This window comes from Artemia sp. Qi Xiang Cuo, chromosome 3 (assembly GCF_049724085.1).
Source record: "Artemia sp. Qi Xiang Cuo chromosome 3, ASM4972408v1, whole genome shotgun sequence".
NCBI classification, from domain to species: domain Eukaryota; kingdom Metazoa; phylum Arthropoda; class Branchiopoda; order Anostraca; family Artemiidae; genus Artemia; species Artemia sp. Qi Xiang Cuo.
The window spans coordinates 2813599-2840662 of record NC_142796.1 but is presented as its reverse complement, the minus strand read 5'-3'; the positions used below and the strand labels follow the sequence as shown (position 1 = coordinate 2840662).

Below are 27064 nucleotides of genomic sequence, written 5' to 3'. Positions count from 1 at the left end.
CCAGGCACCCAAAGGCCCTCCCTGTTCCACACACGCCCCCCAAGCTCCCCAAGGGCCACCGGCGCCCCCCCAGACCCCCACCTGCCAACCAACGGCAACCCCCGGCCCTCCCCACGCCCAACGAGCGCCCACAGGACCAAAGGGGTCCCCAAGGCCCTCCACCGGGCCCCAAATGTGGGTTGGTCGATTTATTTGATGTTTTTCATGGATATTTAATGGTTTTGTCAGTGAGAATTTGAAAAACAGGAACTTTGTCACATTTATGGATGTCAACCGCAATTCATGTCTGTTATATTGTTTTCTCAGTGAGAATGAAAAACAGGAATTTGCCAAATGTTATGAGTTTCTAGAAAACATTTAGATCACGTGTTTCCTTCTCAGCCAATCAGCGAGTCGGATACATCCTCCTTCTCAGCCAATCAGCGGGCTGGTTACATATTGGTGGCGGTGGGAATATAAGGAAAGGTTTTTTTTGCTATAGTTTTATTAGTCTGTGAATAGAATTCAAAGGAGTGAGAAGAAGAAGAAAAGGTATTTATACAGAGTTTCAAGTAGCTATGGCTAAGTTTGCTAAAGACAAGATATTTTCTAATGAAAACACACAAAATCAGAAAAAAATGTAAAATGTTCCTCTAGTACCTACGCAATTAGGCTGAAATGAAGATATTTATGCAGAGTTTCAACTAGCTATGGCTAAGTTTGCTAAAGACAAGCTATTTTCTTGCGAAAACACACAAAATCAGAAAAATGTTCAATTTTCCTTTAGTACCTACGCAATTAGGCTTAAATGAAGATATTTATGCAGAGTTTCAACTAGCTATGGCTAAGTTTGCTAAAGACAAGCTATTTTCTTGTGAAAACAGACAAAATCAGAAAAATGATCAATGTTCCTTTAGTACCTACGCAATTAGACTAAAAATGAAGATATTTATGCAGAGTTTCAACTATCTATGGCTAAGTTTGCTAAAGACAAGCTATTTTCTTGCGAAAACACACAAAATCAGAAAAAATGTTCAATTTCTATGCATTCTAAATTTAGGGGAGGGGGGCGTGAATCCATGATTTTGGTTGGGGACGGGAATAGCACTTTTAATAGTGACAAAATAGAAGTGAAAGTTAATTTAAACACTTTTTTTAATATATAATAATGTTTGGTGTGATTGACACAGAATATATTGGTCTGAAATATTCCGCAACTGGCATTATATTCGAAGCAGCTTTCTTACTCCTAGACAATCAACGACGTGAAATTCATTGCTATAAATGGAACATCAGATACAATATGTATAAGTACGAGAAAAACAGATGGAGTCCAACACTAAATTTTATAAATCGAAATGGCTTTTACGCTAAAATCATACGACCACATAATGAAAATGGCTATGAAATAAAACATGTACAAGAGGAAATTCAGGAAATATGCAGTTTTTTCGGTGTGCAAGCTGTTTATGTTAAGGGAAACGTGCCAACTGATAAACTCTTACTAGAAAAATGTGATAAAAACATAGCATTATTCAATTTAGAAGACTTCAAATGTGAGAAATACCTGCATTCAGTCCATGACCCAGAAGATGAAGTTAGATATTTCGCTAAATGGATACCGGAAAAGATACCTGACATGGAAAATGCATCAGATATCCAAAGTCCTAAACTTGCTCCTCCTCATATCAAATGGATTAAGCTTTTTTTTTTTAAATATGTCATTATTTTTTTCAAATGTTTTAAATATGTTTAAGCAATAAATATCTTAAGCCTCAACCGTTTTTATTCTTTAGAATAGTCCATCGCCATGAAAATTATACTTTCAGATTCAACATGTCAGGGAACACACTTTCAAGTTCAGCATGTTGGAGAACCCTAAATAGTCATCCATAAAAAGGTAAGTTAACTCTAAAAGGTTAAAGAATTTTTCTGAAATTATCTTAAGCCTGAGACGTTTTTATTCTTTAGAATAGTCCATCGCCACGAAAACTAGACCTTCAGATTCAACATGCCAGGGAACACACTTTCAAGTTCAGCATGTTGGATAACCCTAAATAGTCATCCATAAAAAGGTAAGTTAACACTAAAAGGTTAAAGAATTTTTCTAAAATTATCAAGCCTCAACCGTTTTTTATTCTTTAGAATAGTCCATCGACACGAAAATTAGACATTCAAATTCAACATGTCAGGGAACACACTTTCAAGTTCAACATGTTGGAGAACCCTAAATAGTCATCCATAAAAGGTAAGTTAACCCTAAAAGGTTAAAGAATTTTTCTGAAATTACACTTTCAGATCCAGTATGTCAGGGGGCACACTTTCAGGTTCAGCATGTAGGAGAACCCTAAATGCACATCCCTAAAAAGGTAAGTTACCCCTAAATAGTTAAAGAATTTCTCTATTTATGCAGAGTTTCAACTAGCTATGGCTAAGTTTGTTAAAGAAAAGCTATTTTCTTGCGAAAACACACAAAATCAGAAAAAATGTTCAATGTTCCTTTAGTACCTATGCAATTAGACTAAAAATGAAGATATTTATGCAGAGTTTCAAGTAGCTATGGCTAAGTTTGCTAAAGACAAGCTATTTTCTCGTGAAAACACACAAAATCACAAAAAAAATGTTCAATGTTCCTTTAGTACCTACGCAATTAGACTAAAAATGAAGATATTTATGCAGAGTTTCAACTAGCTATGGCTAAGTTTGTTAAAGACAAACTATTTTCTTGCGAAAACACACAAAATCAGAAAAAATGGTCAATGCTCCTTTAGTACCTACGCAATTAGACTAAAAATGAAGATTTTTATGCAGAGTTTCAACTAGCTATGGTTATTTTTGCTAAAGACAAGCTATTTTCTCGAGAAAACACACAAAATCAGAAAAAAAATGTTAAATGATCCTTTAGTACGTACGCAATTAGACTAAAAATGAAGATATTTATGCAGAGTTTCAACTAGCTATGGCTAAGTTTGCTAAAGACAAGCTATTTTCTTGCGAAAACCCACAAAGTCAGAAAAAATGATCAATGTTCCTTTAGTACCTACTCAATTAGACTAAAAATGAAGATATTTATGCTGAGTTTATACTATCTATGTCTATGTTTGATTAAGTCAAGCTATTTTCTTGAGAATAAACACAAAATCAGAAAAAATGTTCAATGTTCCTTTAGTACCTACACAATTAGACTAAAAATGAAGATATTTATGTAGAGTTTCAAATAGCTATGGCTAAGTTTGCTAAAGACAAGCTATTTTCTTGCAAAAACACACAAACTCAGAAAAAATTTTCAATTTTCCTTTAGTACCTACGCAATTAGACTAAAAATGAAGATATTTATGCAGAGTTTCAACTAGCTATGGCTAAGTTTGCTAAAGACAAGCTATTATCTTACGAAAACACACAAAGTCAGAAAAAAATGATAAATTGTACCTGATTACCTGTGCAGTTAGTCAAAAAATGAAGGTGTTTTTTAAGAGTTTCAACTATCAAGGGTTAATAGTGCAAAATACATGCAATTTTCTAACGATAACAAGACAACTAAGAAAAAATGTAATAGGTACCTCTAGTACCTCCGCAATTCGTCTGAAATGAAGATATTTATGCAGAGTTTCAACTATCTATGTCTAAGTTTGCTAAAGACAAGCTATTTTCATGCGAAAACACACAAAATCAGAAAAAAATGTTCAATGTTCCTTTAGTACCTACGCAATTAGACTAAAAATGAAGATATTTATGCAGAGTTTCAAGTAGCTATGGCTAATTTTGCTAAAGACAAGATATTTTCTTGTGAAAACACACAAAATCAGAAAAAATGATCAATGTTCCTTTAGTACCTACGCAATCAGACTAAAAATGACGATATATATGCACATATTCAACTAACTATTGCGAAGTTTGCTATAGAAAAAATTTCTTCTTGCGAAAACACACAAACTCAGAAAAATGATCAATGTTCCTTTAGTACCTACACAATTAGACTAAAAATGAAGATATTTATGCAGAATTTCAACTAGCTATGGCTAAGTTTGTTAAAGACAAGATATTTTCTTGCGAAAACACACAAAATCAGAAAAAATGATCAATGTTCCATTAGTACCTACGCAATTAGACTAAATATGAAGATATTTATGCAGAGTTTCAACTATCTATGGCTAAGTTTGCTAAAGACAAGATATTTTCTTGCGAAAACACACAAAATCAGAAAAAATGTTCAATGTTCCTTTAGTACCTACACAATTAGACTAAAAATGAAGATATTTATGCAGAGTTTCAACTAGCTATGGCTAAGTTTGCTAAAGAGAAACTATTTTCTTGCGAAAACACATAAAATCAGAAAAAATGTTCAATGTTCCTGTAGTACCTACGAATTTAGGCTTAAATTAAGATAATTATGTAGATCTTCAACTAACTATTGCTATGTTTGCTAATGAGAAGCTATTTTCTTGCGAAAACACACAAACTCAGAAAAAATGTTCAATGTTCCCTTAGTAACTACAACATTATAGAAAAAATGAAGATATTTATGCAGAGTTTCAACTAACTATGGCTAAGTTTACTAAAGACAAGCTATTTTATTGCGAAAACATACAAAATCAGAAAAAATGTTCAATGTTCCTTTAGTACCTACGCAATTAGACTTAAATGAAGATATTTATGCAGAGTTTCAACTAGCTATGGCTAAGTTTGCTAAAGATAAGCTATTTTCTTGCGAAAACACACAAAGTCAGAAAAAATGGTCAATTTTCCTTTAGTACATACACAATTAGGCTAAAAATGAAGATGTTTATGCAGAGTTTCAACTATCTATGATTATGTTTGTTAAAGACAAGATATTTTTTTGCGAAAACACACAAAATCAGAAAAATGATCAATGTTCCTTTAGTACCTACGCAATTAGACTAAAAATGAAGATATTTATGCAGAGTTTCAACTAGCTATGGCTAAGTTTGCTAAAGACAAGCTATTTTCTCACGAAAACACACAAAATCAGAAAAAAATGTTCAATGTTCCTCTACTACCTACGCAATTAGTCTGAAATGAAGATATTTATGCAGAGTTTCAACTATCTATGGCTAAGTTTGCTAAAGACAAGATATTTTCATGCGAAAACACACAAAATCAGAAAAAAATGTTCAATGTTCCTTTAGTACCTACGCAATTAGGCTAAAAATGAAGATATTTATGCAGAGTTTCAAGTAGCTATGGCTAACTTTGCTAAAGACAAGATATTTTTTTGTGAAAACACACAAAATCAGAAAAAATGATCAATGTTCCTTTAGTACCTACGCAATTAGACTAAAATGAAGATATTTATGCAGAGTTTAAACTATCTATGGCTAAGTTTGCTAAAGACAAGATATTTTCTTGCGAAAACACACAAAATCAGAAAAAATGTTCAATGTTCCTTTAGTACCTACACAATTAGACTAAAAATGAAGATATTTATGCAGAGTTTCAACTAGCTATAGCTAAGTTTGTTAAAGACAAGATATTTTCTTGTGAAAACACACAAAATCAGAAAAAATTTTCAATGTTCCTTTAGTACCTACGCAATTAGACTAAAATGAAGATATTTATGCAGAGTTTCAAATATCTATGGCTACGTTTGCTAAAGACAAGATATTTTCTTGCGAAAACACACAAAATCTGAAAAAATGTTCAATGTTCCTTTAGTACCTACGCAATTAGACTAAAAATGAAGATATTTATGCAGAGTTTCAACTAACTATGGCTAAGTTTGTTAAAGACAAGCTATTTTCTTGCGAAAACACACAAAATCAGAAAAAATGTTCAATGTTCCTTTAGTACCTAAGCAATTCTGATTAAATGAAGATATTTATGTAGATCTTCAACTAGCTAGGGCTTTGTTTTATAAAGAGAATCTATTTTCTTGTGAAAACACACAAACTCAGAAACAATTTTCAATGTTCCCTTAGTAACTACACAATTAGACTAAAAATGAAGATATTTATGCAGAGTTTCAAATAGCTATGGCTAAGTTTTCTAAAGACAAGATATTTTCGTGCGAAAACATACAAAATCAGAAAAAATTTTCAATGTTCCTTTAGTACCTACGCACTTAGACTTTAATTAATATAATTATTCAGAGTTTAAAATATCTCTGGCTAAGTTTGGTAAATACAAACTATTTTCTTGTGAAAACAAACCAAATCAGAAAAAATGATCAATGTTCCTTTAGTACCTACACAATTAGACTAAAAATGAAGATATATATGCAGAGTTTCAACTAGCTATGGCTAAGTTTGCTAAAGACAAGCTATTTTCTTGCGAAAACACACGAAATCAGAAAAAATGATCAATGTTCCTTTAGTACCTACGCAATTAGACTTAAAATTAAGATATTTATGCAGAGTTTCAACTAGCTATGGCTGAGTTTGCTAAAGACAAGATATTTTCTTGTGAAAACACACAAAATCAGAAAAAATGATCAATGTTCCTTTAGTACCTACGCAATTAGACTAAAAATGAAGATATTTATGCAGAGTTTCAACTAGCTATGGCTAAGTTTGCTAAAGACAAGCTATTTTCTTGTGAAAACACACAAAATCAGAAAAAATGATCAATGTTCCTTTAGTACCTACGCAATTAGACTAAAAATTAAGATATCTATGCAGAGTTTCAACTATCTATGGCTAAGTTTGCTAAAGACAAGCTATTTTCTTGTGAAAACACACAAAATCAGAAAAAATGATCAATGTTCCTTTAGTACCTACGCAATTAGACTTAAAATAAAGATATTTATCCAGAGTTTCAACTGGCTATGGCTAAGTTTGCTAAAGACAAGCTGTTTTCTTGTAAAAACAAACAAAATCAGAAAAAAAATGATCAATGTTCATTTAGAACCTACGCATTTAGACTAAAAATGAATATATCTATGAAGAGTTTCAACTAGGTCTGGCTAAGTTTGGTAAAGAAAAGCTATTTTCTAGAGAAAACACACAAAATCAGAAAAAATGTTCAATGTTCCTTTAGTACCTACGCAATTAGACTAAAAATGAAGATAGTTATGAAGAGTTTCAACTAGCTATGGCTAAGTTTGCTAAAGAAAAGCTATTTTCTTGCGAAAACACACAAAATCAGAAAAAATGTTCAATGTTCCTTTAGTACCTATTTCTTGAGAAAACACAAAATCAGAAAAAATGTTAAATGTTCCTTTAGTACCTAAACAATTAGGCTTAAATGAAGATATTTATGCAGAGTTTCAACTAGCTATGGCTAAGTTTGCTAAAGACAAGCTATTTTCTTGCTAAAACACACAAAATCAGAAAAAAATGTTCAATGTTCCTCTAGTACCTACGCAATTAGGCTTAAAGGATGATATATATGCAGAGTTTCAACTAGCTATGGCTAATTTTGCTAAAGACGAGCTATTTTATTGCGAAAACACACAAAATCAGAAAAAATATCGTTAGGTTAGATTAAGTTAGATTAGGTTAGGTTAGCCTACGTACGCGCGCAGATAGGTTAGGTTAGGTTAGGTTGGATTAAGTTAGGTTAGGTTAAGCTAGGTTAGGTTAGATTAAGTTAGGTTAGGTTAAGTTAGGTTAGGATAGGTTAGATTAAGTTAGGTTAGGCTAAGTTAGGGTAGGCTAGGTTAGCCTACGTACGCGCGCGTACGTAGGCTAACCTAGCCTACCCTAACTTAGCCTAACCTAACTTAATCTAACCTATCCTAACCTAACTTAACCTAACCTAACTTAATCTAACCTAACCTAGCTTAACCTAACCTAACTTAATCCAACCTAACCTAACCTAACCTCTCTGCGCGCGTACGTAGGCTAACCTAACCTAATCTAACTTAATCTAACCTAACGATATTTTTTCTGATTTTGTGTGTTTTTGCAAGAAAATAGCTTGTCTTTAGCAAACTTAGCCATAGCTAGTTGAAACTCTGCATATATATCTTCATTTCAGCCTAATTGCGTAGGTACTAGAGGAACATTGAACAGTTTTTTTCTGATTTTGTGTGTTTTCGCAAGAAAATAGCTTGTCTTTAGCAAAGTTAGCCATAGCTAGTTGAAACTCTGCATAAATATCTTCATTTAAGCCTAATTGTTTAGGTACTAAAGGAACATTGAACATTTTTTCTGATTTTGTGTGTTTTCGCAAGAAATAGGTACTAAAGTAACATTGAACATTTTTTCTGATTTTGCGTGTTTTCGCAAGAAAATATCTTGTCTTTAGCAAAATTAGCCATAGCGATTTGAAACTCGTACTATATTTATTCAATTTTAGTATACTTGTTTATGTACTAAAGGAAATTTGAACTTTTTTTCTGATTTTGTGTGATTTCGCAAGAAAATATCTTGTCTTTAGTAAACTTAGCCATAGATAGTTGAAACTCTGCATAAATATCTTCATTTTTAGTCTAAATGCGTAGGTACTAAAGGAACATTGATCATTTTTTCTGATTATGTGTGTTTTCACAAGAAAACAGCTTGTCTTTAGCAAACTTAGCCATAGCTAGTTGAAACTGTGCATAAATATCTTCATTTTTAGCCTAAATGCGTAGGTACTAAAGGAACATTGATTATTTTTTCTGATTTTGTGTGTTTTCGCAAGAAAATAGTTTGTCTTTAACAAACTTAGCCATAGCTAGTTGAAACTCTGCATAGATATCTTCATTTTTAGTCTAATTGCGTAGGTACTAAAGGAACATTGATCATTTTTTCTGATTTTATGTGTTTTCACAAGAAAATAGCTTGTCTTTAGCAAACTTAGCCATAGCTAGTTGAAACTGCATAAATATCTTCATTTTTAGTCTAATTGCGTAGGTACTAAATTAACATTGATCATTTTTTCTGATTTTGTGTTTTCACAAGAAAATAGCTTGTCTTTAGCAAACTTAGCCATAGCTAGTTGAAACTCTGCATAAATATCTTCATTTTTAGTGTAATTAAGTAGGTACTAAAGGAACATTGATCATTTTTTTCTGATTTTGTGTGTTTTCACAAGAAAATAGCTTGTCTTTACCAAACTTAGCCATAGCTAGTTGAAACTCTGCATAAATATCTTCATTTAAGTCTAATTGCGTAGGTACTAAAGGAACATTGAACATTTTTTCTGATTTTGTATGTTTTCGCAAGAAAATAGCTTGTCTTTAGTAAACTTAACCATAGTTAGTTGAAACTCTGCATAAATATCTTCATTTTTAGTCTAATTGTGTTGGTACTAAGGGAACATTGAACATTTTTTCTGATTTTGTGTGTTTTCACAAGAAAATAGCTTGTCTTTAGCAAACTTAGCCATAGCTAGTTGAAGCTCTGCATAAATATCTTCATTTTTAGTCTAATTGTGTAGGTACTAAAGGAACATTGAACATTTTTTCTGATTTTGTGTGTTTTCGCAAGAAAATATCTTGTCTTTAGCAAACTTAGCCATAGATAGTTGAAACTCTGCATAAATATCTTCATTTTAGTCTAATTGTGTAGGTACTAAAGGAACATTGATAATTTTTTCTGATTTTGTGTGTTTTCGCAAGAAAATATCTTGTCTTTAACAAACTTAGCTATAGCTAGTTGAAACTCTGCATAAATATCTTCATTTTTAGTCTAATTGTGTAGGTACTAAAAGAACATTGAACATTTTTTCTGATTTGTGTGTTTTCGCAAGAAAATATCTTGTCTTTAGCAAACTTACCCATAGATAGTTGAAACTCTGCATAAATATCTTCATTTTAGAATAATTGCGTAGGTACTAAAGGAAACTTTATCATTTTTTCTGATTTTGTGTGTTTTCACAAAAAAATATCTTGACTTTATCAAAGTTAGCCATAGATACTTGAAAATATTCATAAATATATTCATTTTTAGCCTATTTGCGTAGGTACTCAAGGAACATTGAACATTTTTTTCTGATTTTGTGTGTTTTCGCATGAAAATATCTTGTCTTTAGCTAAATTAGACATAGATAGTTGAAACTCTGCATACATATCGTCATTTCATCATAATTGCGTAGGTACTACAGGAAAATTGAACATTTTTTTCTGATTTTGTCTGTTTTCGTGAGAAAATAGCTTGTCTTTACAGAACTTAGCCATAGCTAGTTGAAACTCTGCATAAATACCTTAATTTTTAGTCTAATTGCGTAGGTACTAAAGGAACATTGAACATTTTTTCTGATTTTGTGTGTGTTTTCGCAAGAAAATAGCTTGTCTTTAGCAAACTTAGTCATAGCTAGTTGAAACTGTGCATAAATATCTTCATTTTTAGCCTGATTGCGTAGGTACTAAAGGAACATTGAACATTTTTTCTGAGTTTGTGTGTTTTCGCAAGAAAATAGCTTGTTTTTAGCAAACTTAGCCATAGCTAGTGGAAACTATGCATAAATATCTTCATTTTTAGTCTAATTGTGTAGGTACTAAAGGAACATTGAACATTTTTTCTGATTTTGTGTGTTTTCGCAAGAAAATAGCTTGTCTTTAGCAAACATAGCCATAGCTAGTTGAAACTCTGCATAAATATCTTCATTTTTAGTCTAATTGTGTAGGTACTAAAGGAACATTGATCATTTTTTCTGACTTTGTGGGTTTTCGCAAGAAAATAGCTTGTCTTTAGCAAACTTAGCCATATCTAGTTGAAACTCTGCATAAATATCTTCATTTTTTGTCTAATTGCGTAGGTACTAAAGGAACATTGAACATTTTTTTTCTGATTTTGTGTGTTTTCGCGAGAAAATAGCTTGTCTTTAGCAAACATAACCATAGCTAGTTGAAACTCTGCATAAATATCTTCATTTTTAGTCTAATTGCGTAGGTACTAAAGGAACATTGACCATTTTTTCTGATTTTGTGTGTTTTCGCAAGAAAATAATTTGTCTTTAACAAACTTAGCCATAGCTAGTTGAAACTCTGCATACATATATTCATTTTTAGTCTAATTGAGTAGGTACTAAAGGAACATTGAACATTTTTTTTTTGATTTTGTGTGTTTTCGCGAGAAAATAGCTTGTCTTTACCAAAAATAACCATAGCTAGTTGAAACTCTGCATAAATATCTTCATTTTTAGTCTAATTGCTTAGGTACTAAAGGAACATTGAACATTTTTTCTGATTTTGTGTGTTTTTGCAAGAAAATAGCTTGTCTTTAGCAAACTTAGCCATAGCTAGTTGAAACTCTGCATAAATAGAGAAATTCTTTAACTATTTAGGGGTAACTTACCTTTTTAGGGATGTGCATTTAGGGTTCTCCTACATGCTGAACCTGAAAGTGTGCCCCCTGACATACTGGATCTGAAAGTGTAATTTCAGAAAAATTCTTTAACCTTTTAGGGTTAACTTACCTTTTTATGGATGACTATTTAGGGTTCTCCAACATGTTGAACTTGAAAGTGTGTTCCCTGACATGTTGAATTTGAATGTCTAATTTTCGTGGCGATGGACTATTCTAAAGAATAAAAAACGGTTGAGGCTTGATAATTTAATAAAAATTCTTTAACCTTTTATATTTAACTTAACTTTTTATGTATTACTATTTAGGGTTCTCCAACATGCTGAACTTGAAAGTGTGTTCCCTGTCATGTTTAATCTGAGGTTCTAATTTTCTTGGCGATGGAATATTCTAAATAATAAAAACGTCTCAGGCTCAAGATAATTTCAGAAAAATTCTTTAACCTTTTAGAGTTAACTTACCTTTTTATGGATGACTATTTAGGGTTCTCTAACATGCTGAACTTGAAAGTGTGTTCACTGACATGTTGAATCTGAAAGTATAATTTTCATGGCGATGGACTATTCTAAAGAATAAAAACGGTTGAGGCTTAAGATATTTATTGCTTAAACATATTTAAAACATTTGAAAAAAATAATGACATATTTAAAAAAAAGAAGCTTAATCCATTTGATATGAGGAGGAGCAAGTTTAGGACTTTGGATATCTGATGCATTTTCCATGTCAGGTATCTTTTCCGGTATCCATTTAGCGAAATATCTAACTTCATCTTCTGGGTCATGGACTGAATGCAGGTATTTCTCACATTTGAAGTCTTCTAAATTGAATAATGCTATGTTTTTATCACATTTTTCTAGTAAGAGTTTATCAGTTGGCACGTTTCCCTTAACATAAACAGCTTGCACACCGAAAAAACTGCATATTTCCTGAATTTCCTCTTGTACACGTTTTATTTCATAGCCATTTTCATTATGTGGTCGTATGATTTTAGCGTAAAAGCCATTTCGATTTATAAAATTTAGTGTTGGACTCCATCTGTTTTTCTCGTACTTATACATATTGTATCTGATGTTCCATTTATAGCAATGAATTTCACGTCGTTGATTGTCTAGGAGTAAGAAAGCTGCTTCGAATATAATGCCAGTTGCGGAATATTTCAGACCAATATATTCTGTGTCAATCACACCAAACATTATTATATCTGAAAAAAAGTGTTTAAATTAAATTTCATTTCTATTTTGTCACTATTAAAAGTGCTAATCCCCTCCCCAACAAAAATCATGGATTCACGCCCCCCTCCCCTAAATTTAGAATGCATAGAAATTGAACATTTTTTATGATTTTGTGTGTTTTCGCAAGAAAATAGCTTGTCTTTAGCAAACTTAGCCATAGATAGTTGAAACTCTGCATAAATATCTTCATTTTTAGTCTAATTGCGTAGGTACTAAAGGAACATTGATCATTTTTCTGATTTTGTCTGTTTTCACAAGAAAATAGCTTGTCTTTAGCAAACTTAGCCATAGCTAGTTGAAACTCTGCATAAATATCTTCATTTAAGCCTAATTGCGTAGGTACTATATTAACATTTAACTTTTTTCTGATTATTTGTGTTTTCGTCTGAAAAGGTCTTGTCTTTATCAAACTGAGCCAGAACTAGATGAAACTCTTCATAAAAGTCTTAATTTAATCCTTATTATGCAGGAACTAGAGGACCACTTTATATTTTTTTCCGATTTTGTGTGTGTTAATGAGAAAATATCTTGTCTTTAGCAAACTTAGCCATAGCTAGTTGAAACTCTGCATAAATACCTTTTCTTCTTCTTCTCACTCCTTTGAATTCTATTCACAGACTAATAAAACTATAGCAAAAAAACCCGTTCCTTATATTCCCACCACCGCTAATATGTAACCAGCCCTCTGATTGGCTGAGAAGGAGGATGTATCCGAATCGCTGATTGGCTGAGAAGGAAACACGTGATCTAACTGTTTCCGGGAAAGTCATAGCATTTGGCAAATTCCAGTTTTTCATTCTCACTGAGAAAACCATATAACAGACATGAATTGATGTTGACATCCATAAATGTGACAAAGTTCCTGTTTTTCAAATTCTCACTGACAAAAACCATTAAACATCCATGAAAAACATCAAATAAATCGACCAACACACATTTGGGGACGGGTGGTGGGCCTTTGGGACCCGGTTGGTCCTTTGGGAGCGCGTTGGGCTTTGGGGGGGCCGGGGGATGGCCTTTGGGGGTCTGGGTGGGCCTTTGGGGGCGCCGGTGGCCCTTTGGGAGCTTGGGGGGCCTTTGTGGCACAGGGAGGGCCTTTGGGTGCCTGGGGGACATTTGGGGACCGGTTGACGGCCTTTGGGACTCCGTTGGTCCCTTGGGAGCTCGATGGGCCTTTGGGGGGCCCGGGGATGTCCTTTGAGGGTCTGAGGAGGGCGTTTGGGGGGCTGGGGCTCTTTGGGAGCTTGGGAGACCTTTGGGGCCGGTGTAGGGCCATTGGGACCCCGTTGGTCCTTTGGGAGCTCGATGGGCCTTTGGGGGGCCCGGGGATGGCCTTTGGGGGTCTGGGTGGACCTTTGGGGGCGCCAGTGGCTCTTTGGGAGCCCGGGGGACTGTTGAGGACCGGGGGGAGGGCCTCTGTGGTCCGGGGGCCCTTTGGGGGTCCGGGGGCCCTTTGAGGACCAGAGGAGGGCCTTTGAGGGTCTGAGGAGGGCGTTTGGGGGGCTGGGGCTCTTTGGGAGCTTTGGGAGACCTTTGAGTACCGGGGGCTTCCTTCGGGGTTGGGGTGGGGGATCGGAACCCTTTGGGGTTGGGGTAGAGGACCTCACAACACTGTTCAAATGGAACTTGTGTATTATAACGACCACAGAGTTTCACCCTCAAATTCTCTTCTAAAACCTTTCTTAAAATCTTTTTTCAAATGGCTCAAACTGTTTCGCCAAAATAATCCCATAAAATGGATAAAACCGTTTCGCCCAAATAATCCCTAAACGTAATTTCAGCGTGTTCCTTTTGTATGGCATCTGTGCGCTAACGCATTTCAAATTTCTAGGAAACGATTTCCTACGTTAATCTCTTCATCTCATAAATTTTCCTAGCTAAACTATTAGGGTTTCGTTAGAATATCAATTTATCTCTCCGACTTAAAGCTCCGTGAAGCCGTATTTAAAAATAGAATTTCTATCTCTTTAGACTCCCGCATAATTCCAAGATAACAAGTGATGTCATTTATAATTCCTGACACTAAAGATCAATGAAGCCCTATTTAAAAATAGAATATTAATTTTTCTCTCTGTCCTAATGAACGTTTATCCCACAGACCTAAGATTAAAGAAGCCTTAATGTTTCTTAATTCTCCCCTTCGTGAATCAATAATTTCCCCTAGCGATAATGTAAATCAAGTTCACAGGTGCTATTTCTCAGGTTAAGCTAACCAAACAACAATGAAGCCATGTTTGTTTCTTAATTCCCCCTTCGTGAATCAATAATTTCCCCTAGTGATTATGTAAATCCACGGAAATTCACTTCCCCCTCGAGTCCTAGATCAATAACATTGTTCCCGTTAGAAATCAATGCGCATGTGCAACCTTCGCCCCGGAGCTATTACACACAGACACATCAAATAAATCGACCTTGGAAAAAGAGGTCATTGACCCCATTACGTAATCATTCTCCCTAGGGAGGCTATGCCCTTATTTGGGATGCAAAAAAAGTTGTAGGTGGCAGCAGGGGTGCGTGACACGAGCTCATGATGCCTTTCTACTATAATCCACAAACTAGAAGTAAAGCTAGAGGCTAGAGAAGTAAAGCTGGGAAAGGTAACATCCAAAATCTGATAAAATATCATGTAAGGATGAGGAAACTAACCACTACCGCCCCCCCCCCCTTCCCCTTACTAATTTGTTTTTTTCTTTGTGGACATAATCTGTTTTACTAAATTTTATATTCTTCTGAAGTGTGCCTTTTATTTACCATCATAACAACTATGTACCATTATAAATATTATAAATAATTGTTATATACCGGTAGAATTCTTTGATTTATAGTTTATTTATAAGTCAGGCTCCTAGAACAAAAGCATATTATAAACACACGCAAGCAAATAGCAAAGCATAATATTAGCACAAGCAAATAGCATGCATAATATAAGCACGAGCATATAAACACAAGCAAGCGGATTAGTTCACAATGCTGCATCTCCTTTCCTTTGATCTAGGAATGTCTGCTTACATGTCCAGCCTTATGGGTGGTCTAATCACTCTGCGACTGCGGGTATGCGGCATGACCTTTGGTGTGGTGGTGAAAGGTTGAGTCCTTGTGGCTGGACAAGTTGCGGCCGCAGTTTGGGATGTAGGTATGATACTTGGCGGGCCGAAAGGCGGGGAAGATGGCTCGCCTTCTTCTTTTGGAATTGAGAAACTTCTTGATGGAGTTCCGATATTTGCAGGTTTTGGCTGAGGTTATTCGGGTGAGGGGAGGGGGAGGTGTAGCTACTTTCGTCCCTTGTTATCAGCGTGATTCTGACTGCGTCCTCCGCTATGGTAAAGGGACGCCGGGAGATGTGGACTCTGTTTTATCGTAGTCTGGAACCGTCTTCTGTCTCCACTACATATGATCTGGGGTTTTCATGATTAGATACGATTTTCATTTTTGTCCAGGGGCCGTACATTTTCTTCTGGACATAAACTTGGTCGTCCGGTTGTGACTCAAATAGTGGTTTCGCGGATTTTTCATGATAGGATTTCTGTCTTTCCTGTTCCTTTGACCTGTGTTGTAGACAGGTATGGAGGAGGATAGTTTTGGGTATCAGCTGATGGTATGTTGATGGTAGGACAGACCACAGCCGGCAGCTTCTTGGGAGTTTGGCGGGTGATGCATTCAACTGGGCTGTTTCCATGTTTTCGAACTGCAGTATGTGGGTTGCTTCCATTTTACTTTGCTTTCCTTAGTATTTGTTTCCAAGTTTGTACTGATTTTCCACCAGACCAATTGATCCTGGATAGATGGGGCTGGAGGTTTTCAGACTGATTCCTAATACTTGCGCAAAGTCTCTGAACTCCTGAGAGATTAGTTGAGATCAACTGTCTGAAGATATCAACTGAGGGATTCTGAAACGTGCAAAATTAGCTATCAGTTTTTTAATGATTGCAGCTGATGTCTGTGTTGGTAGTTTATCTATTACAAAATATCTGCTGTAATAGTCAGCAGTTATTGGATAACAGGTTTTGTTCCACTCAAATAGGTCAGTGTCAGATTTCTGCCATAGCAGTGAGGGCGGCTGGTATTTGTCTTTTATTTCCAAATGCTCACAAAAATTACCAAATTTAAGAAAGTTGCATCAATAAGTCACCTGTGGTCAAAATACTCAAAGACTCCTCTTTGATCCCCACCCAGGCTCAAAGCTTCTACTTTGGTCATATCCATGGAAATCTCCAAAGAGTTTCTTTTTAAAATAGCTTTCAAGCATAGTTTGGGGTATTTTCTCCTGTTTTTTATATAAGAAATTTTACATTTCACGAGAAAGTAAATTTTTGTTAAAGAAAAATCGATTTTTTAAGGTGTCAAATAGCTGCCGATCTCAGTTTATAAAGACATTCTGATCAATGGCTCCTTTTGATTATTCATTGCAAATTGTGGGTATGTTTCCAATTTTTGGACGAAGACCTTGATGTCTGCATTCATTTCTGACCAGTAGACGATCATTCTGGCGTTCTGTTGGGTTTTGTCTATCCCCAAGTGTGCTGAGTAAAGCTGGTGAAGTATGTTGGTTCTGAGAAGATGGGGTACAACGATTCTGTGGCCTTTTAGAGCTATCATATCATGGATCACTAACTCGTGTCTGATATTCCAGGATTGGATAGTTTCTGTTGGGCATGACCGTCGTTTTATAGGTCATAATTTTGCATTTTCATGAGTTCCATGAGTGTCTTGAGTTGAGCAACTTTCTCTGGCTCATGGCGTATTTCATCTAGTTTGGAATCACTTACTGGCAAAGATTTCATCACTGCATCCACACAGACTTTGATTTCATTCTTCATTTGGGCATCAGTATCTGGCAAGTGAAGTTGAGAGAGTGTATCGGGTACCGGAATATCTGATCCACGGATATAGTATACTTCTAGGTCATCCGGCTGGATATGGATCACCATTTGCTGCAATCGCCCTGGTGCATCAACGAGTGGACGCAATAGGATGGTCTCAAGTGGAAGAAGATCTATTGTTATGATGTTTTGCAACCATGAATATAGTGATGATAGTGTTTGCATCCGAACATGAATGCGTATAGTTATTTTTCCGGCTGTGAATAGTTGTGTACTGTCTTACCAAGGGTTCTGGATGCAAAACCTATTATCTTCCCATTTTAGGATAGCTTGGCTCCAAGTTCATTCTTTGAAGCATCAACCTTAACTTCAACTATTATATATTTTCTGATTTGCAGTTCTTGCAAGATTTTCTGATTTGCAGTCCCATGCAAGATTTGTGATCAACTGTTCACCTGAAATTTTTGGAGGATATGTCAGGTATTTGCTTTGACAGGAAGTTGAGCATTCCTAACAGTGTCTGTAGCTCTTCTCTGAATTGGGGATTTGGCATGTCTCGTTTGGCCCTGATCTTTCCTGGGTATGGATTTATCCTATCCTTGCTAATAATACGTCTAAGATATTTTACTTTGTCTTTGACGAACTCACATTTAATACTGTTAAAACGGATTCCTTTTTCTCATGATCTTCTAAGAACAGCTTCAAACCTTTCGTCATACTCTTTGTGGTTTCTTCCATACACTAGAATGTCATCCACAAGTATTTTAATACCTTCTAATCCTTTAAATGCCTCTCTCATTTTCCTCTGGAACTCGTCTTGTGCAGACATTAGACCAAAGGGGTATCTTTTCCATCAATATCGTCCATAGATGGTGCCGAAGGTTGTGTAGAGTGGGCATCTAGCTTGCTGAATATTGCTGTGAGAAAGAGAGAGAGAGCGAGAGAGAGAGAGAGAGAGAGAGAGAGAGAGAGAGAGAGAGAGAGAGAGAGAGAGATGCATGCTATATGCTACATGCTATCAGACATCTTGGTCAACTGAAGGTTTGTTGACTGAATCAGTGAATCAGTGTGTAAATCCAGCCACTCAGCATAGAGAGAAGCTATCAAATGCAATTGGTCATTCAATTATTTTCTAATGTCAAAATTAAACAGTTCTGTCATCTCTTCCGCCATATCAAACAGTTCATGGTAACAATGTTTCATTAATTTTTTTTTTTAGATATTTATTTAATACTAAGGATACGGGGGGATATTAATATCAACATTACTGCACAACGAACCCAGCGGCTCGTGGAATCACTGGAGATCTCGACTAAATCTTGTGCTTCGTAACACCTTCTCACATGAAAAGTGGGGGCCCATGACATCGGGACCCAAATATTATCCCTCCAAGAGATATATAGATGGATAGATAGATAGATAGACAGATAGAGAGAGAGAGAGAGAGAGAGAAATAGAGAGAAGATTTTTTTAATCAAAAGTTCAGCTGTAATAAGCCATTACTAATGAAAGCTAAAATAGCTACATTTTTTTAATTTGAAGCAAAGTTAAAACAGGAAGTTGAAAAAAGCCAATACGTTTTCATGTTCTGTCTGTTTGAGCGAGTTATCGTTTTTATTCTTGAAAACACCATCTAGTAATTAATAGAGCATACATATCTCTCGTCACTGTTATGTCTGAAAAAGAAAGAAAATTTAGAAATTGCAATACATAAAGGTTATATAACTAATGTCTACTACTAAAAAACAATTTGATATAATCTTTCAGGTTTTAAGGAGAGATAGTAGCTCATTAGCCAACCATCCGTTGCAAAATAATGCTTCAGATAGACCATTTGGATTTGGTGAAATGCTGAAAGTGAACATCACTCGAAACGTCTGGAATGATGTCCCGTCCGAGGTAGGTAGTCTTTCCCTTCTGATTACAACAAAACATATATTTTTTTGGCGTTGGTACAGGTTTTAAGCCTATTACGAAGATCACTGAGATGTTTGTGGAGAATTAGTATTGCTGTTTTACTCAAAGGTCTCCAAATAAAATATTTTCTAGCTGTCTGAAATTATGTGAATGCTTGCTTTCTAGGGTTAAATAATAAAAAAAACCTTATTGAGAGATAATCATGCCGTAGAATGATGGGCATAATGCCACCTGAGGACTTAAACAAAAACTAGAATATGGGTTGCAGCTTTTGTTCTTCTTATTCTTGCAGCTAGTCAGGGAAAATGCTCAAGAGTACTTAAATAAAAGATATCTTGTATTCATCCTGAGGGGCGAGTGTTACCAGATGACATTAATAAAACCGAAACAATTATCACTTCGTTTTCCCCTTTATTCGTATTTCTGGTAAGGGCAAATGGTTTATAGCACTTAGACCAATGATATTCATGACTGTAACTGTAAGAAATAAAAGATCCTATGTAAAAAAAAGTTCCTTCCAAAAACTCAATCCTTAATTAAAATTCAAGGGTAGTAAGAACCACTCCCTCTTGGAGTTGACAGACCATGCGTTCTTGTCTTCTCAAGGGTTGGAACTTTCCATCCGGAAATATCAGGACTAACGACCTCTCGAGGAAAGATCAAGCGACCAGAAACACGTTATGCGAGGTACCTAGATGCAGTCCTTGACGAGAACCACTCCTACCTTCATCATATCCATGCTGGATATGCGTGATGAAGCTTTCCCGAAATATTGGGATTGTCAGGAAACTGAAGTTTACATTCGCTCTAAAAGCTCTTGGCCTACTTTAGAATACATTTATCAAACGTCATCTACAATATTGTGTGTCGAGCTGGTAGTTAGCACTCACATCCCGCATCAAAAGGCTTGATTCATTTATAAGATTTATAAGATATTTATTCCAAAAAGATCACTATCACAAGCCCACAAAGGGCCAAATTCGGACATCGGAGTCGACAATATAAATGGTTGCACTAAAACTGGCAAAAGTGCAAAAAACAACAACGAAATAGAAAAATCATAATGAACAATCATTTAACAGTCAATAATTAAAACTGTAAAAAGTCAATTAAAAAGTTAAAAAGATAAAAACTTGTCAAACTAAACTTACACAAATACGAATCAGAAAAATAATTAGAACAGACATAAAAAAGGGGGAGAGGGAATAAGAGAATATACACAAAAAAAAGAGCGAGACATAAATACATATAAATTAAAAGGGACACTAAGAAAGTGTCAATAATTTAACTACAGTAAATCAATAAAGGAGTTAAAAAAATAAAAACTGGTCAAGAAAGGGGGGGAGGGAGGAGACAAAAATAAATAAATACCCCCCCCCCCCTAAAAAAAGAATGAAAAATAAAATATATAAAAATTAAAGGGGGAACTGAAAAAAAGGGGGGGGGGACAAGCAAATGAGTGCAAGAACCTGGGCAGCACCATCAGCTAGTAAACAAAAAAGAGGGAAAAAAGAAACTATTGGGACATTTTAATCATTTTTTTCTGTGATGAAGGGGAAAAATGTTTTTTCGTATCTGAAAGTTACGCAGCGAATGGGGGACAAAATAGGGATGGTCAGAAACAGCTCGAGGCGGCCGTAATCTGGATGGGGAGTGACGTTTGGGGAAAAAACTTGCCGTTCGAGGGTTTGTTATGGGATTTTTTGCAAAACGGAGGCAAAAATTATTTCTTCGTTTGTTGAGGGTCTCTAGTTTTGAAATATTTAACAAAAGCAAATATGGTATCTTGCCCTCTTTAAAAATAATTCTTTGAGCTCTCTTTTAGACATTTTAAATTTTTTGTGTTGCGTCATTTGAGAGGAGAGGGTGCCACACAGGACAAACATACTCTAATATGGGACGCAAAAAAGAAATGTATACTTGTAGTAAATATGATTGGGGGCAACTAAATTTATTTAAAAGTTTAAGGAGGGAAAGCGAAGAGTTGGCTTGTCGTGGGATATCATTTATATGGGCATCGCATTTCAAATTGGAAGAAATTGTAACACCAAGGAGTTTAATAGATGTGACAGAGGTTTCAAGAGGAATATGAGCAAGAAAAAGTGGAGGGAATTTAAGGAAAGTTACTAAGAGTGTTGCGGGTTTAGAAGGGTTAACTGTCATGTCAAGAGACGAGGTCTCACAGGCAATATCTTGGACTATGCCCATTGGGTTGCTAAACATGTTTTTGTGACATATCTCTAAAACTGTCAAGTCATCGACAAATTTCCATCTATTGTCGTAAAGGGTTGAAAGGTTATTAATCATAAGTGAAAAAAGGAGAGGGCCTAGAATAGTCTCCTGAGGAACGCCATTAAATATGGAGAGATGATCTGAGAAACATTTTAGATATTTAACTGCTTGAGACCTATTAGAGAGAAAAGAGGCAACGAGCTTAACAAGGAAAGTTTCAATGTGGAATTCCTTTATAAATTTATCTGAGCAATTTTTGGTTAATAAAATTGAAAGCTCTATGAAGATCAATAAAAATCTGATTCAGCCACCTGTTAGGTTTTTCAAGTAATTTACCCATGGTATCGGCAAGATGGATCAGGTAATGAGAGGTTGACGTGGATTTGAGATTACCAAACTGTCTAAGATCAATGAGGGGGATAAACGGGCCGTATTACTTCCATCAGCATTCCACAATCTGTTCCTGGTATCAGAACAACATCTGAGCGAGCTGGTATCAGAACTACATCCTAGGAAGATGACATAAGGATCAAACCTTCTACTGAGAAGAAACACCTACAGTACGATCGGATTTTGTCCCTGGTGTGGCATGCGTGAAAGTGTGGAGCATGCACTCTTATCAGCTGAGGTGTAGGAACTCCCTTGGGTCGTTTAAAAATAATTTAAAGCAATCATTTGATTGCCTTTTAGTAAATAGAGTTAACAAATAACTAAGAGATCTTTTTAATTTATTTGATTACTTAATTATTCTTATTATTTTCTGCGTGCTTATGATTACCAGGGTCATCTCGAGGGGGGGGGGGGGTGCTCCCCCCTCTCTCCAACGTTTTTGGCATTTGGTAAAATTTCGCCGAAGGCAAAAAGTTCGGCAGAAATGTTGCAAAATCGTCCGAAATTTAGCAAAATTCCTGATTTCTGCAGAAAATTCGGCATAAATCAAGTAGCGATTCGGTAAAATTAAAGAAGATCACCCCCTCCCCCTGCCCCCAATGAAATGAGCCGTGGGACACTCCTGATGATTACTACTATTATGTTGCAAGGTTAAGGTGGCTGAGCTTTCGGGGAGGAAGAAGTGATTTATTAGATGTTGAATTGTTTTGATGAGGAATGCAGTTTTTTTTGCAGAGTGAAATCAGAGCCATAACACGGGATTAAGAGGAATTCTTAATTTTAAGGGACTGGACGTGGTTGTTGCATAGAGGAGCATAATTTATGTTTATTTTTTCTATTTATATTAAAAAACACGATTGAATATAAAAAATCTTGGCCTTTACTCTGGAAGAAATGGTCTCTAAACCAAATGTATTTTTTTTTCTTTTTTTTAAATTTTTTTATAAGTATGATGGGTATAAGGTCTAATCTTTCCTTAAAATAGAGTTCTGAATAATTAAAATGGGGTGGAGGTGGGATATCATAAACAACTGCCTAAATAAAAAAAAAAAAAACACTATATATCCATCTCTGGAAGTGTTATAAAAATGGCACCACAATATTTTCCATGTTTGATTAAGGTCACTGTTATGTGTTATTACCATGGGCTTAATACCATTTTCAAAACATATTTGTTTTTTTTAGTATTTCCACTTATGTGTAATGTTGGTGATAATATCATGTGCAGCGTTCCAACAATTGACTACAGGTCTACGGACAATGGTTTTGGGCACCATTGTTGGAGTTTATCTAATATTGATGTTTGTGGTATTTACGGACACGTTTGGAACGTCTTTCACAGAGTAAGTAAGCCTTATAATTGTTTTTTTTAACGATTCATTTCATTCCGACCTTCACTCATTAGCATTAAAAGTGCATTATTGTTATCTAATAGGTTTCTATTGATCCTTTCTTTTTACAAATAATTATCGTGCAAAAAATATAAATAATAATAAAATTGTTCCAACTCGTTTCACATTAGAATTATTACTGGTACCCAATCATGATATAAAAAGAAGATTTGTCTTTTTGAAAAATACGCTTTTTCTCAACCCAGTAATCAGTCGTCAATGGCCCATAGTAACAAAAAGTTTAAAAATAAGTTTTTATTTTATTCTTTTTTTAACTGCCTTTTGGGAAAAAATTACTAATTTCGGCTGATTCTGAAATGGCAATTATTACTTAAATTAATCTTAATAGTAAAATTTTATATCGAAAACAAATTTACAGGAATTTTGAAAAAGAGCTTGAAACTCATCAAAAGTGGCATTGAATTAAAACGAAAAATACCCGATTGAAATGCCAGAAAGCCTATGCAGGAGACTTACAGCCTGTCACCTTTAACAATCACTAAAATTACTGTTTTTGCATGCATAGCAATGATGGGTCCTTATTTCTTCTACGCCATTGGCGTGGCCCTGGAACATCTTAGAGAGCTGTTTAAGAGCTCATTTAAAACATAATCCTTATATTTAATTGTTTTTTCCATAAATTCAGCATAATTTCCACATGTCCTTTAAATAGTACTCTCTGGGTGTGGAATGAAGAAGCTGAGAAGAATGAAAAGGGTACTCTATCATAATTTATATGGTGGAAAAACCTTAGCCCGGGGTTTACAATCCCCCTCTTTCCATGAATGGTTTACTGACTGACAGAACTAGCAGGCTACTGCAAAATTGTATAGCGATGTTCCAAATCTGATCAAAAATAAAAATATAGTTTTTATTTTTACATGGTTCTTATAAATTCGTATTGATAAAATCTTCAAAAACTGCCATATGGCACCAAAAGTGGTACTTTTGGTACCATAAGTGGAATGAAAATGCCAGTAACCATAAAAGGAGCCCCGGCATAGTCTCTATGGTTGAAAACCGTAATAGCTGAAAGCTATTATGCAGAATGAGCGATCAATTTCAGCGTTGTAGAGAGATGTTTAATGGCTCATCTAAAAGCTATTAATCATGTCTACGTGCTCTTCGTAAACTAGACTCGGTATCTATAGCAACAAAAACCCTGCCGAAAATAAAATACTAATTATATAAGGCTCTCAATAGTCTTTTACCGGTCTCAAAATAAGTAAATTTTCGTATACACTTTTAATTCTCTCGAAACTTGACTCATATGAACTTGACTCATATGAGATAAATTTTCAGTAAAGTGCTCGTCTTTCAGAATTCTGCAAATTTGGAGAAGCATCACGAGTGAGTTTAATTGTTCTAACATTACAGATTTATGTTGCATAAATTGCAGAGCAATATTTTTCTTTCATTTCAAGTTTCATCTTCGCTCTTTACTTTCATCAGAAAACTTCGCTTTTTAATTAATCACTACATAGATAGATCATTAATTATAGAATCTCCTGCATGAATAATTGAAAAGATGTATTTCGCTGTATTTAAGAATGCAATCAAACAATTAAGAATTCTTCAGGATTTTTAACGTCAGATTCCGAAGGAATTGGTCTAAGCTAGACTGTTTAATAAACTTGTGAATTGTGAGTTAAATACTTGTCAAATGTGAATGTTCATTTGAACTGTTGTAACTCAGAAGATGGTATATTGAACCCAAATTCCACAGAAGAGCAAAAGAATTACGAGATACGCTTATGACTTTTGACTGTTATTAGCAGTCAGTTTTGTGTAGCATTGGCAGAACTTCTACATGAGTACTTATCCTTACTATTCCAAATGTGCATCGAGAAAGGACTCACACCTTCAACTTTCACGATTAACACACATACAACATCCTGAAAAAGAGATCGAGATAATTTGCTTTGTACAAGCCATGAGCTATCACAGTTTCATCGAGTGTTTGAGAAGATATTTTTTCCCCACATTATGTCGCATGCGTTAATAGAACACAAAAAGCTTCAGAAATGGGTTTGCCCCGTGGAAACGCCCGTCGGCTACTGTAGAAGACTAATAAGAACTACATCTTTATTTAAAAATCCACTGTTTGTCTGCACCATCGACATTTTTGATGCAATGTATTTACCGTTCATGCGCAAGCACTGGGGTGCCGTATACATTCAGTTTAATTCCCAATATTCCTCTTCTTCATAATTGTTGCTCCCATCTGCATGTTCGTTTAGCTTTAGAGTGAAAAATAATTGCCAATCACCACAAGCAAGAGCCTTCTGAACCCATTTAACTTTTTGAAGGTGTTGGGTAAGAATTTGTTGTAAGTCCTAGCATCTTCATTGCTGGGAAGCAATCTTTAACTATAGAGGTTCGAGGGACAATTTTTTGGAAGGCTTGGATCTAAGTTGAATTTCCTGTGCGGATGACTTGATGCCTCTAAGCAGCACGCTAAGAGGTCTAAAAGAGAATCTTTCGGCTCGTTGTGCCTTATAAAGAAAAATAGGACTACAGATCACCAAACAAAAAACGCAATTTATTATATTTAGCTATACTAGCTCAAAAATTCCAATCTTGTCCTTGACGGTATTTGAATTCAGCAGTCCACGTCCCTGAATATCTTGGTAATACATGCTATCAGACATCTTGGTCAACTGAAGGGTTGTTGACTGAATCAGTGTGTAAATCCAGCCACTTAGCATAGAGAGAAGCTATCAAATGCAATTGGTCATTCAATTATTTTCTAATGTCAAAATTAAACAGTTCTGTCATCTCTTCCGCCATATCAAACAGTTCATGGTAACAATGTGTCACTAATTTTCTTTTGAGACATTTATTTAAGACTAAGGCTACGGGGGGATATTGATCTCAATATTACTGCACAACGAACCCAGCGGCTCGTGGAATCACTGGAGATCTTTGCTAAATCTTGTGCTTCGTAACACCTTCTCACATGAAAAGTGGGGGCCCATGACATCGGGACCCAAATATTATCCCTCCAAGAGATATATAGATGGATAGATAGATAGATATGTATATATATATATATATATATATATATATATATATATATATATATATATATATATATATATATATATGTATATATATATATATATATATATATATATATATATATATATATATATATATATATATATATATATATATATATATATATATATATATATATATATATAGAGAGAGAGAGAGAGAGAGAGAGAGAGAGAGAGAGAGAGAGAGAGAGAGAGAGAGAGAGAGACAGAGAGATAGAGAGAGAGAAAGAAAGAGATTCTCTTTCTCTTTCTTGTTTTGAAGTTAAACCCTCCGTTTTCTTTTTTTTTTATTTACAGATTATCATCATCATCGGTTGGAGTTCCCAATTCATTGCTTAATGCAGTGGCATTAATCATCACTGCTCTGGCTTTAGTCATGCATAGCCAGCAGACTGAAGCCACTTCAAGATTGGATTTTCTGTGGAAGTTGCAAGCAACTGGTCAGTATGTCCTCTTGCATATTTTAATTCCATATTTTTTTTCTTTACTAAGATGTAAGTTTAGGTCAGTTAGTCGACAAGACAATAGAGGATTAGCTACTTCAACCTCTTTCCTCATTCTTCTTACAATAATCCAACTTTTTTCTTATTGCTTATATTTTTTTAACACATTTCTTTATACGTATTCAATTCCTAAGAAAAGATACAAAAGAATGCCTCGGAGGGGACCACAATCAGTGAACGTATTCTGTTTGTTCTCAATTGCTTGTATGAGTCCTTAGAATTTCCTTTCGAACTTCAAAAATAGGAAAAAATAAACAAAACAGTACAAACCACATTATTCCTGAAATACAAACTTAAATAGAGTCCATCATTTAACTGAAACTATCGTTTCAGCAATCGTCAATCGAAA

At 35.0% G+C, this 27064-nt stretch overlaps 1 protein-coding gene across 4 annotated transcripts in view; it reads left to right on the top strand.

Moving 5' to 3' along the window:
• The window catches only part of LOC148953654 (adenylate cyclase type 5-like), a 118205-nt gene that overhangs the window by 25948 nt on the left and 65193 nt on the right, over nucleotides 1-27064 (top strand). For all 4 annotated transcript variants that reach the window (XR_016143759.1, XM_089108401.1, XM_089108402.1 and 1 more), the window contains 3 exons: nucleotides 18988-19119; nucleotides 22945-23102; nucleotides 26510-26652. Coding sequence is in view for 3 of the 4 variants with exons in the window: in XM_089108401.1 (XP_088964527.1) it covers nucleotides 18988-19119; nucleotides 22945-23102; nucleotides 26510-26652 (433 nt within the window). In the remaining variant the exon portion in view is untranslated. The remainder of the gene's footprint in view (nucleotides 1-18987; nucleotides 19120-22944; nucleotides 23103-26509; nucleotides 26653-27064) is intronic.